Source organism: Lactuca serriola, chromosome 9 (assembly GCF_051521515.1).
Source record: "Lactuca serriola cultivar US96UC23 chromosome 9, Lser_US96UC23_V15, whole genome shotgun sequence".
NCBI classification, from domain to species: Eukaryota; Viridiplantae; Streptophyta; class Magnoliopsida; order Asterales; family Asteraceae; genus Lactuca; species Lactuca serriola.
Window position 1 is genome coordinate 55,724,050 of NC_136416.1, and position 19,026 is coordinate 55,743,075.

At 32.2% G+C, this 19,026-nt stretch overlaps 2 protein-coding genes and 1 long non-coding RNA gene across 3 annotated transcripts; 1 reads left to right on the plus strand and 2 right to left on the minus strand.

Moving 5' to 3' along the window:
• The first annotated feature begins 7,235 nt into the window (after nucleotides 1-7,235).
• On the plus strand, nucleotides 7,236-9,728 carry LOC145074838 (uncharacterized). Its single transcript, XR_013692137.1, has 3 exons — nucleotides 7,236-7,362; nucleotides 7,450-7,826; nucleotides 7,925-9,728. It is a non-coding gene; the product is annotated as an uncharacterized LOC145074838 (long non-coding RNA).
• A 546-nt stretch (nucleotides 9,729-10,274) lies between these two features.
• LOC145074837 (serine/threonine-protein phosphatase PP1 isozyme 3-like) lies at nucleotides 10,275-13,292 on the minus strand. The gene is made up of 4 exons (XM_079021161.1): nucleotides 12,917-13,292; nucleotides 11,378-11,937; nucleotides 10,648-10,884; nucleotides 10,275-10,575 (listed from the first exon to the last, which is right to left on the minus strand). The coding sequence occupies exons 1-4, from the start codon at nucleotides 13,089-13,091 to the stop codon at nucleotides 10,552-10,554; spliced, it is 996 nt and encodes a 331-aa protein (XP_078877287.1). The 5' UTR covers nucleotides 13,092-13,292; the 3' UTR covers nucleotides 10,275-10,551.
• Nucleotides 13,293-14,139: 847 nt separating this feature from the next.
• LOC145075711 (uncharacterized) lies at nucleotides 14,140-14,568 on the minus strand. Its single transcript, XM_079021850.1, has one exon. The coding sequence runs from the start codon at nucleotides 14,566-14,568 to the stop codon at nucleotides 14,140-14,142; it is 429 nt and encodes a 142-aa protein (XP_078877976.1).
• Nucleotides 14,569-19,026: the final 4,458 nt, after the last annotated feature.

A 19,026-nucleotide genomic window follows, 5' to 3' on the forward strand; every position in this document is an offset into this window, starting at 1 on the left:
GTTTTGATATAAAAAAAGATAAATTAAATATCATGTTATATTTTCTTTCTATCCATATAAAATGATGATATGTTTCATATTTAGATAAAATTAATAATATTTTAATACATTTGTCATCATTTCAAATGAATAGGAAGATATTTAATCTCCAAAAGTATTTTTGCAATATTTAATTATTTATATTTCTTTCATGACATTAAGCAAACCTAAAGTTTTTTTTGTAAACTTTGACAATCCAAAACTGAAGAACACTTTTCTACGACATTCATCACCTGACGGTTATAGTTTGACCCGATTGCAACCCATTTTCAAAACTTAAACCTTATACTCTCTCTGTCCAAAATTAATTGTCAACTTTTGATTTTTGAATTTTTTTTCTTCAACTTTGACCTTAAATATTTTTATTTATATTATATATTACTTGATGAAACTTATAATAATGAAAAAACATTTAAAATACAATTCATTTATATTTTGCATCAAATATTATCTATCAAAAAGAAAAATATTTAAAGTCAAAATTGAAGAATAAATACTTCAAAAGTTAAGTATAAACAATTAATTTGGAACAGAGATAATAATAGTATTTAGGAATGGGGCATTTGGATTTCCATTTAAAATTCGGTTGATCAAAAGCCATCCCCTCAATTGATTTTCATGAATAGGGATAATCAGTAGGTGAAAATTTATAAGTGGCAAGGTTTTTATCTATGCTCAGAACTCCACTGCAGGTCTCTTTCTTTTTTCCCTTTTCTTTCTTATTTTTGGTCAATTTATTGCAGTTTTTATGTTTGCTTTGAGAAGAACATGATATCCTCTAGGTAATCGACAATTTCTTTTTATAATTTTGGAATTTGGCACCGCATTATTTGCTTGTAAATACTTCTGCAATGGACCCTCCACCATCGGATATCGTTTCCACCTGCTATAGTTTCCATCTAGTCATTTGGTGTGCTAACCCAGACTATCATGTTGGCACCTGTGCAATACTGGATCTTATTGCGATCGGAGAATTGGTTCTACAGGATGTGCATAAGAGCACAATTTGGACCTCAACACTACTGGGAAATCTTACATACGGAGACTTGCAAATAAGCATGTCAAAGCAGTTCTGTTTCCTCATGGTTCCAATTCCTCAAGTGTGAAATATCACATAATTTCAAGGCTATTGGAATGATGAATGCATATCTAAATTCACCAGAATGCTTCCGATTTTATAATGTAAGTTCACCTCCAATGTCTGCCTCCCAAACTTTTCGTCCTTTACCAAGGAGAAAATAATCAAGTTGCAACTTCCAACAATTCCAGGTTCAACAGTTGGAAGTTTGGTCCATTACTAACGAGGGAAAAAAATATAAGTTACAACAATTCTAGGTTACACGGATTGAAGTGTTGGCTTCTGTGTGTGTAATTATGCCCATAGTTTGTAATCCAAAGAGTAATGTTGAGATGGAGGAATAATATTTAGACCGGTACATTTGCCTGGTTTTTTATAAAAGTTGAAAAGTACCATAGAGAATTTTGGTAAAGGAGGGAGAGAGTGGACCACCACTCTCAACCCACTCAATCTAGTGCCATGTAGCAACGTTGTGTTTTCTATCTTTTTCAACCCACAACATATTTATATAATACATTTTCTGATCCACTCAAATTTTATTTATTTTTAAATAAATACAAACTAATTTACAAAATATTAAAAATATACAAAATTAATTCACAAACAAATCAAAACATATAAACATACTTTAGTACAAGAGTTTGTGCATGATGTATAAGTCACCTTTGTTTGAGAGAGAGAGAGAGAGAGAGAGAGAGAGAGAGAGAGAGAGAGAGAGAGAGAGAGAGAGAGAGAGAGAGAGAGAGAGAGAGAGAGAGAGAGAGAGAGGCATGAATGCATTCCTCAATCCGCATGTAAGCCAAAAACCTCAACCTGCTGCGAGTTGAAGTAATGTCCGCGACAGTACCGCCGTCCCATAACCACCAACCCGCTGCCACTACGTCCGTCCTAAGGAGCTTTGGGAGGAAGGAGTAAGATAAGTTTTCTAAGATACTCTTGAGGATGGCTTAATGATTGCAATAAACTGTCTTTAGGGTCTTGCACTCGTTAAGAAATCATTCTTAGCTGAAGTTGAATCTATTGGAAACATTCACCATGTGAATTTATCTAGACATGGAGCATTTTGTGCTAGGAAATCACGACTTGTCGTGTATGAATTAATGAGTAACAGATCTTCTATGGATCTACCATGTCGACCCAGAACACATACTTGAAAGGGTATACAGAAAGAACATTATCTTGATATAGCCAAAAGTTTAGCATATATACTTGCATATTATACACAAAAAAATCATCCACCTTGATATTAAACCTCAAAACATATCCTAGACAATGACAACCAATGTCAAAGTATTTCACGTTGTCTAAGTTCATCGACATAAATGAGACTAGTGAAATGAATAAGGGATAAACTCCCTCTTGTTCTTAACTAGCCTATAAAGAATCATTAGTCAAAGTTATGGATCTTGATTCTTCTTATATATTGTTAATGGTGGCGCAAAGATTAAAGGGTCTTCAGAGACTATTTTAACAATACAAATTACTTTATACATCTAAAAACAATATAATATTATAAATATTCTAATATAATACAAATAATAATTAATCACCAATGTTTTCATGTTCTTCAGTTTAATGGAAAAAAGAATTTTACCAGTTTCAGTTCGAGCTTTAAAAGCAAGTGTTTTTAGGACATTATCGAGCTAAAGCTTATAAAATTACCGGTATGGCTCAAATAGTAGATGAATACAAATTATTGAAACTATTAAACGAGTATCGAACTGGAGCTCGAACAACAAGTTAATATTTGACCTCATGCACAAACATGACTACTAAAAGTTAATGGAGCTTGAGCCAAATACTAGATAAACGACCCGAGCCCGAGCCCAAGCTCGATCATGATTATCAAAATTTAATCTGACCTACAACCTGTTTGATGAATAACCCTAGACACAATATAAAGAGATGGATATCTCTTCTATTCATTGGGGAAGGAAATGCGTTCATAAGTATCACTTTAATTGTTCTTGAAGAAAGAAAAGAAAAAAGGGTTATAAGGATCCAAGAAGTTGTAATCCAAGTTCGATTCAACATTCATTACTCCCTCTAACACATTCACCACAGATGACATTGAAGGTCTTCTCGTAAAATCAGTCTGCAAACACCATGAAGCCACTTTCATCATCTCTGTAACTTCTATACCATGTGATTGCATATCTTCACTACACCTGTCAACAATACTTAGCAATGTCCCTTGTCCCCAACAATTCTGAAAGAGACGTCAATAAGTGCCAACTTTCTTCCGGCTGAGATCTATCGAGATTCTTCCTTCCGCATAAGATCTCCAAAAGAACGATCCCGAAGCTATATACATCCACCTTTTCGGTGATAACTGAGCTCAACCAGGAGTCATATAACCGAAGGTTCCTCTCATTGTAGTCATCACTTGGCGGCTTTGATTTCTATTAATGAACTTAGAAAACCCAAAGTCAGAAATTTTGGCCATTGAAATCTTCATCCAGAAGTATGTTTTGAGGTTTAAATGTCGTGGTGGATGATTTTTTGGCTACAATCTTCATGGAGATATGCTAAACCCTTAGCTATATTAAGAATAATTTTCTTTCTGCATTCCCATCCGAGTATGTGATTTTGGTCTCCAAAGTAGATCCACTGGTCTAGTCATCGATCCATTACTCATGAATTCATAGACGAGAAGTCGCTCTGATTTCCAAGCACAAAATCCTCTAAGTCGAACTAGATTCACATGGTGAATGCTACCGATGGATTCAACCACAGCCATGAATGATTTTTTAACATGCACAAGACTCTGGAGACATTGCACCTTCCCTGACCGGATTGTCTCGGTTGGCTGACCATATCACCGTTGGATCATATTGATTGAGAAGAATGGCAAAGAGGTAAGATGTGCAAGTTCCATTACAGAAGAAGCCACAAGCGAATCTGTAACTGTTAAGAAGAATGACTCTGATCCTTGTGCCATCTGAGGAATTGGTGGAAGGGTTAGAAGATTCATGGTTGATCCATGTGGTCGAAAGATATACAGAAAAGTAATAAAGTTGAGCAGGGATGGATGAGAAGATGAGAAAGAAGCCAAAGAAAAAGCTACAGATCCAAGCTGCCCTCATCACTAATTAATTAATCCACAACAACCTATGAAATTTAACATATGAAACAATTATCTAAGCTAAACATATGAGGAGGTTCCAAAAGCTCAAGTACATGCTACAATTGACTCATTTCGGGCCAAGTCTACCTCTCATTAAATGGTGGAAAAATCGTGTCCTATATCGTATTCATCATTGTTTCCAAGTCACTACACATTTTCTATATTTAAACTTTTCGAGTAATTTACAAATCTGGTCCATTTGTTTGGAATTGGGTCCAAAAAAGAGTTTGTTGTTTTGATTCCCCCGGTTTCATTTTTTAATGTAAAATGATTATTTTGCCTCTCAGCTTAAATTTTCTTTTATTTCTCAATGATTTATAGTAATACAATATTAGACTAGTAATCCAGTATTGACTACAATTTCTGCCATCTCCTCATCCTCATAGAAATTTGGTTATCCTTCTATTATATATATATATATATATATATATATATATATATATATATATATATATATATATATATATATATATATATATATATATATATATATATATATATATATATATATATATATAAAGAGAGAGAGAGAGAGATAGGTTCATATATAAACTCTATATATTGTGTAAATATATAACCACTTTTGGATCAATCATTTATTAAAAATATTATAATAATTAAATTATAAATTAAAACATTAATTGTAACTTATTATTCTATAATTATGGCAACTTATTTAAATTGAACACTATAATTTTGGTAATGAGTTTAAATTCTGATCGGAAATAAAAAAATTCTCTTCCATCCAAAGTTTTCTTTTAAGCCGATAAAGAAGTAAAGAAGTAGTTGTAAAATGCTACTCTAAAAAATGAATTATTTTTGGTGTGTTATAAACTATAATCACATTTCGCAAATTTTGGAAGAACATAGAAAAATATAATTTTTCTTTTTCAATTGTGTCGGAAGTGCCGATGTTAAGTGAAAAAAAAAACGCACATAATCTTAGAGAATAAGTTATACTGTATAACTCAGAATGAAGATAGGGTCAACATGATGACCATTCTGAAAGAATGAAATCTATTTCATTGTATCTCACTTGTATGACGGTAATTTAAAAACATTTATCAATCAATTTATTCTTATAGAATAAACTATAATTCTTAAGGAATGAAATCAGTTCCAATAAATGCTTGATTTTTAAAGAAAAAAATCATCTAATTCTTTAATTTCATGTTTTGTAATTACTGTATAAAAAATATTGTTAGCATTTTTGTATAATCGTGAATGAAATCATCTAATTCTTAAGCAAAGAAATTAATTTCATGAAATTGAAAATTTCTTAAAAAATGAAATATATTCTTTAAGAACAATATTAAATATTCTATGAGAATTCATGGTACATGGAAGAATACAAGAGTAATTGAATGTATATTCTTTAAGAACAATATTAAATATTCTTTAAGAACAATATTAAATATTAAATATGATATGTATATACATGTTATCAATTAACGTCTTTTAGGTTATGCAAAACATACGAATTCTTTAAGAATTAATGCTATATGGAAGATTTGTCCGTTATATACATTTAAATCATATGTATCTTATTTTTCAATCTTATAGAATATTATTAGTTTAAAAAATGTAGGATTAATTTTCCACGTATGATCTCCATTAATTAGATTGACTTACTTCCTAAAATATAGGTATTTTTCATTTTTCTTTTTTGATAAAATGTCATATTTTCCTTTATTGTTATTAAATGTAGTTATAGAGTAAATGTTATTCCATGTTAATACCATGTACCCTAAGATCACAAATCATTCATTTGTTTTAATCTAATGGTCATAATTTAGTAATACGTTCACACAATACTTGTAATTCATATTTGATCCTAACCATATATATATATATATATATATATATATATATATATATATATATATATATATATATATATATATATATATATACACACACACAAAATACCAAATGTAATCCTATACTTGTCTTTAAACCACTAAAAATCAATGAAAAACAAATAATACATATATAATGGTATAAATTATCTAGGTTTTAATATATAATCTAAATTAAAGACATAATTATAAAGATAATGGAAACTTACATCTAAAAAATGATATTTTTCATCGCTAGAAGAAGACATTTTCAGTTGGACTGGTAGTCCGAAATTACTGAGTTCGAAATGGTGTCTGGAATGTAATAGGATATAAGTAAATTCGAAATAAACTCCAAAATGATATTTATAATATTTATAGGGGGTTCATAATATAGGTCAGATCGTATACCCATTACCGTTTTCAACATACGGATCTGGAATGACCCATTTTCAGACTTTGTCGTCATTCTTCAATAAATATATATATATATATATATATATATATATATATATATATATATATATATATATATATATATATATAATTGTTTTTAAAATAACATGGTTAGATTACTAATTTCTGTTTTTTTATTGTTATTTTGTTAATAAAAAAAGTTAAAATTTAAAATTATTATTTTTATTAAAAATTGAAACAATACAACATAGTATGAAAATGGAAAATAATGTTGCCCAACCCGAACCCCCTTTTTAATACTGAATAGTGAATAGTGAATAGTGAATAGTGATCAGTGATAACAAAGCGAAAATGGAATGGATGAATACTAAATAGTGATGGACAAAAAACAAAAAGCAAAAGTGGCATGTGTATGGATGAATACTAAATAGTGATGGACAAAAAGCGAATAGGAGTATGGAGTGTGGAATGGAGTAAAAAGTGAATAGTGGAATGGAGCATGGAGTGTGGAATGGAGTATGGAGTGTCTGTAAATAACAAAAGTGGCATAGTGAATAGTGATGGACAAAAAGCGAAAAGTGGAATGGAGTATGGAGTTGGAGTGTCTGTAAAATAGCCAAAGGGGCATGGGTAAATACTGAATAGTGATGGTCAAAAAGCAAAAAGTGTAATGGAGTATGGAGTGTTGTAAAATAGCAAAAGTGGTATAGTTGAATACGAATAGTGATGGACAAAAAGCAAAAATGGAATGGAGTAAATAGCAGCCCTTTTTAACCTAACCATCTTCAAGCTCGGTTTTGAAAAGCGATTCCTTAATCGAATCTCATGACATAAGAAGAATCAGAAGCTTATTGAAATCCACTGTGAGTCTCTTTCTCTCGTTCCTTTTCTTTACTTTTTTGTTTCGCGTATTTGCAGTTTTGGACTGAAGATGGTATCTTTGGTAACAGACAGTATTTCTATACTTTTGAAATTTCGCAACGTATCACTCGCCTGTGGATTCTTCTGTAATGGAACCTGCACCTCATACCAACAGTGCATCTGATATCATGCCACCTGCCATAGGGCTCCCTCAAGTCATTTGATCAGCTAACCAAGATTATCCTGTTCACTCCATTGCACTGTTGAATCTCACTGCAATCGGATAATTGGTTCTACAAGATCTACATGGAAAGCTCAACTTCGGCCACAAAAGCTACTGGAAAACAAGCATGTCAAAGCAACTCTATGGTTCCAATTCTTCAAACTGAGGAATGTCAGATAACTTCAGAGCTACTGGAATGATGATTGTTGATCCAAATTCATCAGAATGCTATGCTTTTATAATGTAAGTTCATGTTCATCTCCTATTTCTGCATCACAAACTTCTAGTCCATTTCCAAGGAAAAAAATCGAGTTGTAACTTGAAACAATTCCACGTTCCAGGATTGGAAGTTTGGTCCATTACTAAGGGGAAAAAATCAACTAATCAAGTCACAACAATTCTAGGTTCCGTGATTGGAAGTTTTGGACTTGTTGCTTGTAAATGTAGGTTTTATTATATCCCTAGTTCGCAAGCAAAAGAGTTAGAATAATATTTAAATCAGGCATGTGGAATGTCCACTCGGTTTTTCGTATGAAAAGTTGAAATTTAACATAGAAAATTTTAGTAAAAAAACTTTGGGAGGGATGAGCAAGATAAGTTTTTTAAGGGACTCTTGAGGATGGCTCAAACATTCACCAATCACCATGTAAATTTAGTTAAGCTTAGAGGTTTTTGTGGTTGGAAATCACGGTTTGTTGTGTATGAAATCATAAGTAACAAATGATTAGATTGGTGTATCTATCATAGAGAAAGGGAATATAGAAAGAAAATCATTCTTTATATAGCCAAAGGTTTAACATGTATATATGAAGATTGTGGGCAAAAATCACCCCCTTACTGCTAACCTCAAAACATACTCCTAGACATCGACCTCAATGCATTTTAACTGCTTTCTAAGAATGAAAAGACAAGCATTTAAAGTATCCATCGGAAAGATACACAAGAACCTCAATCTAACTCACCTTGGAGCTGATAGGATAGTAGGCAACATTGGTTGTGATCTCTTGAGCTTAGACAATCCAAAATCCGATACTTTGGCATTGAAATCTTCATCTGGGAGTATGTTTTGAGGTTTAATATCGAGGTGGATGATTTTTTGCCTACAATCTTCATGAAGATATGTTAAACCTTTAACTATATCAAGAATAATTTTCTTTCTACATTTCCATTCAAGAACCTGCTTCCGGTCTCCATAGTAGATCCACTGGTCTAATGATCCGTTACTCATGAATTCATACACGAGAAGTCATTGTGATCTCTGAGCACAGAATCCTCTAAGTTGAACTAGATTCACGTGGTGAATCCTGCCAATGGACTCAACCTCAACATGCACAAGACCTTGAAAGACATTTTACTGCAATATTTGAGCCATCTTTGAGAGTCCCTTCTAAAACTGATCCAAATCCCCCCTCCCCAAGCTTTTTACTGAAATTTTCTGTGGCTGTTTTTAGTTCTTCATGGGAAAACCAAGTGGGCATTCCTGAAACTTGATCTAGATACTCTTCTTCACTTTCACTATCCATACTTTCTTTTGAACTATGAATTTAGTAAAAACCTACGACCACAATAACAAGTATAAGACTTCCAATTGTGGAACCGAGAACTATTGCAACGTTAGTTTTTCTCTTTGGTGATCGACCATGAGCTCGGGGTATAGACGAAGGAGTTGAACTTACATTATGTACTTTTATAAAAACCGAAATATTGTGTGGAACTGGAAGTATGCCTGCATCATGACTCGTCATTGTAAAAAGCTCAGAAGGTAAATAGCAATCCCTCTTGTTGAATTTGAACAAGAGTCAAATAGGAATGATGGAGGTATATCGATCACACTATAAACAAACTTTTTGAGTAAAGTACAAATTTGGTCCATGTGGTATACCATTTGTTATGAACTAGTGGTGAACCCTCCTGTGATGCTGCGGAAATTGTGTATTTACAGTAGGCATGAAATAATATGCATTATGATTATATTTAGTTGTAAAGAGTTAATTAAGAACTTCAAAAAAGATTTAATGTCACGAGAAGAAAATTAATTTGTAACATCAGTAAGTAAAGTGCCTGTATGCACAATCCAAGCAAGTGAGAAATCTGTTTCTTTCGAGTGTTTAATTATTAATGAATAACGATAATGATTATCAATTATTTATTGGTGATTGTGAATATATTAATCTTTGATAATTTCGTTGTTTCCGTTTGACTTGTTTTGTATTACCTTTGACATAAAAGATTTTACTTTATTACCTATAGAAGTTTAAAATACAGGTTTGATATTGTTCTTAGGGAGTTCAAAATGCCATGAAAAAACAAACAAAAAATAACAGATTAGGTGCTTTTGTTTTTATAATCATTATTGTATATAATAAAAATGTTGCCAAAAATATATATTTAGAAGCAAAAAAAAATCATTTTGAAGGGCCTTTTTTTTCCCGACTATCTGGGTCCTCAAACGAAATTACATATCATAATGATAAACTATTATAAATTAGTAACAAAAACCTTGTATATTAAGAACGACAGATGTGACTTTCATAATAAAACGTATGTAAAAATGATTACGTTGAACACAGTGCAAAAAAAAGTCGATAAATCTTACAAATCACACTTCAACAAATGACAACCAATAAAAAAAATTGTTATCATCTTTCTATCAATAATTTCTCCCTCTAACTCACTACCGAAAACCAAATATGAGATTCTTAAAACGTATGTATAGATTAGCAAATCAAATTATACCAACTCACCATTTTATTTGCCCCCGTAATTTATCAAGAAATGTGGTTAGGGATCAGGGGTACGTATATAAATATATATATATAACTACATACAATACAATCATCAACAACAAATAAAAACCTTTCACCTAATCTCAACCCCATCTTTAGATAATCAAAAGGTAAAACCTTTATTAATTCCCTCTTAATATATATCTCCAATTTTACCCTTCAATATCGGCGTCCTTCATGTCTCATACTCTTGCTCCCATAAAAGACTGCAAAACGTAACCAAATAAAAAATCAACAATCGTATACATATAATGGAGGGCGTTTTGGACATTATATACCTTGATTCCAGGTGGAGTGTTTCCGGGTTTAGATGTTGTTGTGCTACTGAAGAGGCTGATTCCGGAGTTGAATTTTGACTTTTTTTCAGCGGGTTTTAGGATTTGAAATGAACACATAAGAGTCTCATCAACACTCATCATTGCTCCAGCATTATCAAATTCTCCACAGTAGTTTGGTGCTGAAAAAACCGTTACAAGTTGCCTATTTGCAAAGAACTCGTATCCATCTTCTACTACCTGCAATCCATATAAGGATTTAGGCTGTGTTTGTCGCGTCACAAACACAGCCTAAATAAGTTGGCTTATCAGCTAACTGATAAGCCAATTTATTTTTTGAGCTTTTTTAAGCTGTCATGTTTGGCAAGCCAAAAAATAGCTTATAAGCTTAGCTTTTAAAAAAAAACTACTTAGACTAGCTTTTCAAGAGCTTTTTTAAAATTTTCCAAATATACCCGTAATTAATTAAAAAAAAAAAAAAAAAAAAACTATTCTTCTAAATGTCCTTTTATGTCATTTTATATCTTTCAGCTAGTTCTTACAAAACATCATTTTTTATTAGTTAGTTTTCCAGCTAACAACTACCTTTTCAGCTAGTACGCCAAATATAGCCTTAGTAACTATGTCAAATTACTTTGAAATATTCCTAAACTCAAACAAGCTTTTTCTCAATGTACATTTATCATCAAATGATGAATCATTTGTTACGTAAAGAAAGTGAAGATATTGAAACCTGATGAGCACGACAAACAAGATCAAGATCATGTTTCTGAAGAAAATCGGTGACAATATCAGCACCAAAAGTATACGAAACTCCACGATCATTCATCCCCCATCCCTTAACATCTTTACAAGGATCCGACCATAACAAATCACAAAGCAAACCACCATCGGGAACATCACTTGGCCTTTTCAACTTTCTAATTTGATCCAAATTATTAAGATCGGGTGAAAGTCCACCATGCATGCAAAGAATCTTTTCATCAATAAGAGCAGCCACGGGTAAACAATTGAAGCAGTCTGAAAAGATCTTCCATAACTTAACATTGTATCGCCTTTTACATTCGTCATAGAATCCGTATATACGGTTTATAGAAGCACATTCATGGTTTCCACGTAAAAGAAAGAAGTTGTTTGGGTATTTTATTTTGTAGGCAAGAAGAAGGCATATGGTCTCTAGGCTTTGTTTCCCTCGGTCAACATAGTCACCTAGGAATAAGTAATTGGATCGAGGTGGTAGTCCACCGTATTCGAATAGGCGTAAAAGATCCGAATATTGCCCATGGATGTCGCCTGATAATTATAAACAATCAGAAAGCAGAAAGCAAATACAGACAATAAAGCAGAAAGCAGATAAAGACAATAAAGCAAAAAGCTTAAACACAAGAGAGAGAAAAGGGTAGGGGGACAAGTGACAAAGGAAGGAGGTAAGTAGTTTATGAAAGACAACTACCCTAATTAAAAGTACTAGTTAGATAATAAGTTATAAAACACACATCCATATATGCTATAAAACAATGTATGTTAGTACTTAGAAGCTTAGAAAAATCCAAGGTTATAACAATTAACAAGTAATCTTATTCACTAAGCATCAAACATTTCATAACAACGTAAAAGTTTGAAAGATTATTAGTGACTCCACCATAGAAATTCTAACCTTTGGATAAGAGAAATTACAAGAAGTTCAAAGTAAAAGGCGACACCGAAAGGATTCAAAAAGAAAATTAAGGCCATTTTTAGAAAAAGTAAGACTTTTTAGGTCATGGCTTGCACTTTTTAGAAGAAAATTTGATACAGATTTTGTGAAGGATGTAGCACCAATGTATTTCTATAATATAATATTAAGTTACAATCAAACATATTAGAATGAAAACTAATTGCATGAAATGTCCATATATATGTATATGAAAGAGCAAATTGCAATAACAGCTAAGCACCTTTGCGTCATTTCTAATTTGGTTAATGGACTTTAGAAATTGTTACAAAAACATCCAAGTTTGGAAAATATTTTATAAGCACTATTTCAACTTTCGAAACCATTTGACACTGTCCTAGCAATATTAGGCAAAGTAATCGAATATTTCCTATAATGAAAAAAGGGTTCTGTTTGTTAAAGGTCTAGGCTTAAATTGATGATAGAAGATGCAATTAAGCATTACAGAGTAAACAAAAACTCAAACCCTATGCACATAAGGATTATAAGAAAATAACAAAATTAATCATGTAAAATCGAAATTCAAACAGATACATAAACTAAAAACGGAAATGATACCACAAATCTTGATCGGAGCTTCGAGTTCTAACAAATTCGGCTGTCGCAAGAAAATATCTCTAGAAACAACACAAAGTTGCTTGATTTCTGGTTCGGCAAGTTGCACCTGTTTACCAGGTCTCCCTTTAACTTCAAGCAACCTACGAACTATACTATCAAGAACAGACTGCTCCATCTTTTTATGCCGATGAATCGATCAACCCGTGTATGAATTATCAGAAAATTGTTGAAAGGAAAGATGGGTTTGTGGGTTCTTGGAATAAAGATTGAGAGAGAATATGAAAAAACCTAACTTTGGGCAATTGGTAACAGATATATACAAGAGATGAAAAGGGGAATTCGTTTTGGACGGATAGAGATTGAGCAAAAAGGTCAATCGTGTGCCCTGGGGATGGGTATCTATTGGAGGATGAGGTGGGGACTGGGAAGAGCTGACTTGTTAACGGCTGTTGTGAAAGTGGGCCATCGCTTGTATATTGTAGAGCAATGGAAGGATGGAAGCTGACAAAAAGAATTTAGCCCCCCCTACACTTTGACTAACATTGCAAACAAACCCCTTAGACAATGGATAACTGATAGGAATACAAAGAAACAAAATTATAGAAACGGACGTCAAACATTACAATACAAGAAATTTAGGCAAGTATGCATCAACCGAACATAGAGGATCAATGAGGTAAACCGACAAAATAGCAACTAACCATGATATCACAAGGTGTATTTCCCATAACTTTGGTATAACCATGATGTCACAAGGTGTATTTCCCATAATTTTGGAATACCATTAGATAAAAGTATATATACACAATGACAAAGCCAACCCATACATAAAGATTGGATCTGAAATCAAGAAACAAAGTAGATGGTAGACCCTTAGTAAAGATGTCAGCATACTATGATGATGAAGGAACATGAAGAACACACGCATGATTGATAACGACCTTGTCCCGAACATAAAGATTTTTTTTTTTTTTTATATATATATAGCCTTTATGTATTAAAAAAGTTACATATTATGCCCAAATCTCTAAAATTTTACTTTGCCCCCCCCCCTGTTCTTCAATTTTTATACATATTTTATTTTCGCCCCCCCCCCCCCCCTAATCGAAACTTCAAGCTCCGCCCCTGCCTGTACTGTGTTTTTTTGTCATCGTTTCTTCCCTCTCGAGATTGTCAGACGGTATTTCCCCACCTTTATTGCAACTGTCGCGACATGATGACCCCTAATGTGACCACCGACTTACATTTAAAATAGTAGGAGAGGATGCATGATCATTACGAGAAGAAAGACCGGAGCGACAATTGTTGTGTTCCATACGTTGTTCTTCAAATAATATAATCAACTTAGTCTTTAAGAATGAAGGAAGTGGAGTTTTGTGGCGGATCATGATTGCCACGAGGTCGAATTTTGGTGAGAGTCCATTGATCAAATAAGTGGCAATGTTTTTCTCCGGAACTGTGGTCTCAATGTTGTCGAGAAGGCCGATGATGGTCTTGATATGAGAGCAATATTTAGTGGCGAATGAATAATCCATGACAATGTTATGAAGTTCATTGTCAAATTCAATCACTTTAGCATCCTTTTTGTCCAAGAAAAGATCTTCAAGAGTCTTCCAAATGTAGCTTGTAGTTTGTTTCCTCTTCAAAATCATTTTTAGGAGGGGTTGAGATAGGGTTGCATACATCCAAGAGTTGAGTCTGGTCTATTCTTCATCTGTACGTTTGTCATTAGCAATAAAAAGATGACCGGATAGACCGTTCCAATGCAACGAGTGTTGAATAACTCACGTTAAGCATTATTTCAATTAGTCGAGATCAATAGTTATCGGAACATCCGATTTAATATTATTAATACCGTATAGTTATTTGATAGGAGAAACCATGGAAGAATGTTGAAGAAAAAGAGGAGGGAAAAAAGCTTACTGATGAAGAAATAAGTAAACAATAGAAGAAAAAAGAGAGAGGTTAAGGCGGTTGTTTAGGGTTGAAAATAATTCTCTGATACCATGTGACAATGTATATTTCTCATAATCTTTAAATAACATTAGATAAAAGTATATATATATATATATATATATATATACACACACACACACACGCGCGCGCGCATACATATACACACACAATGACAAAGCATGAGCCATGAGCCATGAACCGATACATACAAAGACTACATGGGCTAAATATAAATGGATAATGACTTAAAATGGTAATATGCTTTTTGATTTGTACACATTTGATCACTGAGTTTATTTTTTTGTCCATATTTGATCATTTAACTTATTTTTTGTCCACATTCAATCCTTATAACTAACTACTATAGGTTAAGCCAAAAAATGATTTTAATATGGTAATATATTTTTTCAATTTATACACATATAGTTCTTAATGTTTTTGTACACATTATGTCCTTATGACGGTTTCTTCATATTTTGCTCACAAAATCCTATGTGGGACAATCATTAATGATGCGTTCTCATATGTAGCTCGTCCTTCACTTATATCAGTAACCTAATTCACGAATTAGTCAAATAGTGTTGGCGCCTTAGTTTTCTCCAGAAGATGTCTTCGGCTTCAATTTCATCTACCTCCATAGACAATGAGATTCTTTGTAATTATTTCCTTCCAGCTCGAATTTGCACTTTCAAGGCAAAAAATTAAGGAAGACACTAAAAGAATTTTCACTTTCAAAACAAAAACACTATATCATAAAGTTTCATCATCTATCTCCATAGCAGACAACGAAATTCTTTGTGATTGCTTCCTCCCAACTCGAATTTGCACTTCCAAGACAAAGAATCTTGTAGCCTCCTATGGAGGTGGATGAAACTAAATTCGAAGACATCTTATGCTTGGAGAAAACTAGGGCACTACAATTATTTGATCGATTCGTGAATTAGGTTGCTATATAAGTGGAGGACGAATCATGTATGAGAATACCTCATTAATGATTGTCGCACGTAGGATGTCATGAACAAAATATGAAGATATCGGTTATAAGGACTAAATGTATACTAAAACATTAAGGACTAAGTGTGTACAAACTGAAAATTATATTACTCTATTAACTCTTTTTTTTTTTTTTTTTTTGCATAACCTGTAGTAGCCGGTTATAAGGACTAAATGTGTGCAAAAAACAAGTTAAATGGTAAAATATAAACAAAAATAAGAAATGTATACAAATCAAAAAATATAGTACTCTTTTAAATCATTATCCCAAATATAAACAATATACAAATATATAAAATACAATGTGATAGTCGGCTAACACACAAGTCTTTAAGATGAAATATTCTACATGCAACACCAATGGATTTTAGTCACCGCAAGAAAAAGCTAAAAGTGAAAGAATATTTTTGTATTTCTTTTTTAAAGTTAGTAAAAGTGAAAGATGGAATTACAAAGAATCAATACTCTTATTAAACTATAGATAAATGAAAAATAAGTCCTTTAATGATGAGCGACCAAATTGAGTTTGGAAAGAAGAGTAGTGAAGATGAGCTTTAGCGAAGATACAAACACATTGATTAGTATATAAGATAGGAGTTAAAGTAAGAGTGTTACGAGAGAAATATTGCCTAACAAAATGACTACATATATTAATATGCTTGGTGTGTTCATGGAACATGTCAATGTGAGCAATTTGAATGACAATTTTATTATCATACCATATGATGGTCGATGAAGGGATAGAAATACTCATATCTTGTAGAAGCCGGTGCAGCCATACAAGCTCATGAGTGGTGTAAAAAAACACAATATTCAATTCCAGTGCTAGACCATGTAGTTTAGTAGTTAATAGTTGTTTCTTAATATATATGCCATAAAATTAGCAAATCCCCAAGGAAGAAACAAAAACTTTTGGTAGAACGAAGATCTGTGATATCCCCATCCCATTCCGGGGAAGGCACGAAAGATCTAGGGACGAGGTGAGTAAAGACCAAAAAAATATGATACCTTTATTATATTGTAAGACATGCAAAATTTCAATATAATAGTTGTTCGGAGAGAAGCCATGAAGTGGCTAAAGATATGAACGAAAAAAAGGAAATATTGGGACAAGTAACAATTAAGTAGAAAAGTGAACTGACGAGCTATTGTTAAATGGTATGATCGATAGACGAAAATTATGGGTGAGTGTGGTGCGATTTTGGCTAAAACCGCACTGAAAATCACACAAATCAGTTTTCAGCTTGTTAGAACGGCACGGTTCATTTTTTATGCTTGGTGTGATTTTAATTGCAGTCCGGTTTCTATGTGGTTCGTTTTAGTTAAAAAAAAATCCACAATATATATGATGCGGTTCTTCCTTTGGGATAATTTTAAAACCACAAAACTGATTGACTATAATAGTATTTATTTGGGCTTATAATAAGTCGAACACAAATATAAAATGGTTTTGTAGCGAGTTAGTAACTAAAATCCTAGAAACCGTCGCCAAAATTGAGACCACTTATAATAAAAAAATCAAGACCAAAACAACTGTAAAGCTACTTTACGGCGACTTAGAAGTTGTTTGTTATCATTTTTTGTTGCGCGACACAGCATACATGCAAAACTTACCTTCTCGTAATAGTTTGTTTTTTAGAAGACTTCATACTACAAAACATCTGCACGAGTTATGCGCGATACAACACTTGACTTGCCTTTTCAACTTTCATTTTTTCCATGTGATTATTTTTAGAAATTTGGTATAATTTTATTTATTTATTTTTTTTTTAACTTTGATTTATAGATTTGTACAATTTTTTTTATAGTTTCAACAACTTTTCATATCTTGATTTTTTTACCATTTCTTTTAATAATATTTTTAGTTTGGATTGCATTTTTTTTAACATGTGTGATTCTTTTACGAATTTTCTAAACATTGTTTTCTTAATTTTTTTATGTTCTTTAAAATTAGTTTTTTCTAAAAAAAATGATAGCTTCTTTTATTTTTTTAGATTCATTTTCTAGAAATTTTATATTTTTGTTTTTTACATGTTCTTTTTAGTATTCTTTCAATGTTTTAAAACAAGAGTTATTAAAATTTTGGTGTTGTGAAGTATTTTCAATTTGTAAAATCAGTTTATTTAAATTTCACCTTATTACATCGGTGTGCAAATATTAAAAAACAAACAAGTTTCTTATCTTAGGTTGCATCCGTTTGGTCTCACATCTTCTTTTGCAGAGGGTTGTAGAGGTGGTGTGCAGACCTCATAATTTTCTCTTTGAAAATACAAACAACACCAAATTCTTAGGGCCGAAAATGAAATCCCCTTTTTTGCCTATTTTAGTGAGACACAATTGAAAAAAACATAAAATAGTAATATATTTTATAAATATTGAATCGATAATATATAAATTATTTAAATATTTAATATATCATGTGACGTAGTTTATATTGTGGTTTTTGGTATCTAGCTTTTACAGATGGTGCATCACAATTTTTTCAGTAGAGTATATAATGTAAAACCAAACCACATTGCAAATACTCGGTTGTTACAAAATAAAGAACTACACTCATCGGTTATATGTTAGATTTTGGTGTTTCTGGTTTCTTTTTGGTTTGCAGTCAGTTTTTGCTCACAAATAGAGAGAACCGTCATCCAATGCGAGAAAAACCCTAGAATTTAACGGTATAATAATAACTACAATCAGCAATGTGAGCACGTGAAAGAAGATCAGATTCATATTTTGCAGATAGAGATAAATAGATACAAGTTCAAGCTGAAGTACTTCAAGACCAAGAAAGTAGTGAAGTAAACCCATATCCTTTATATGAAAATAAGAATTAAGTGAATGCTTTAGATCAACAATACGATGATCACTACTACCTGTAATAATCATAATCATGTCATCCACATAGAAGATAAGAAAAAATTACTCGAGGAAGTCGTTTTAATGAACAATCTGGAGTCATAATTATCGACAATAAAACCCAAATACTATATAATGGTGTTAAATTTCTCAAACAAGACTCTCAGTGTCACTCGTGACCATAAATATCCCTTTCGAATCTTATTAAGATCGGTTGAGCTCCTACTAGTTTCTTGAGATATCAGCTCTCTCATGAAATACTACCCTACGAGCAACAAAAATCTCGTTCTCAGTAGGCTTGTAGAACAAGT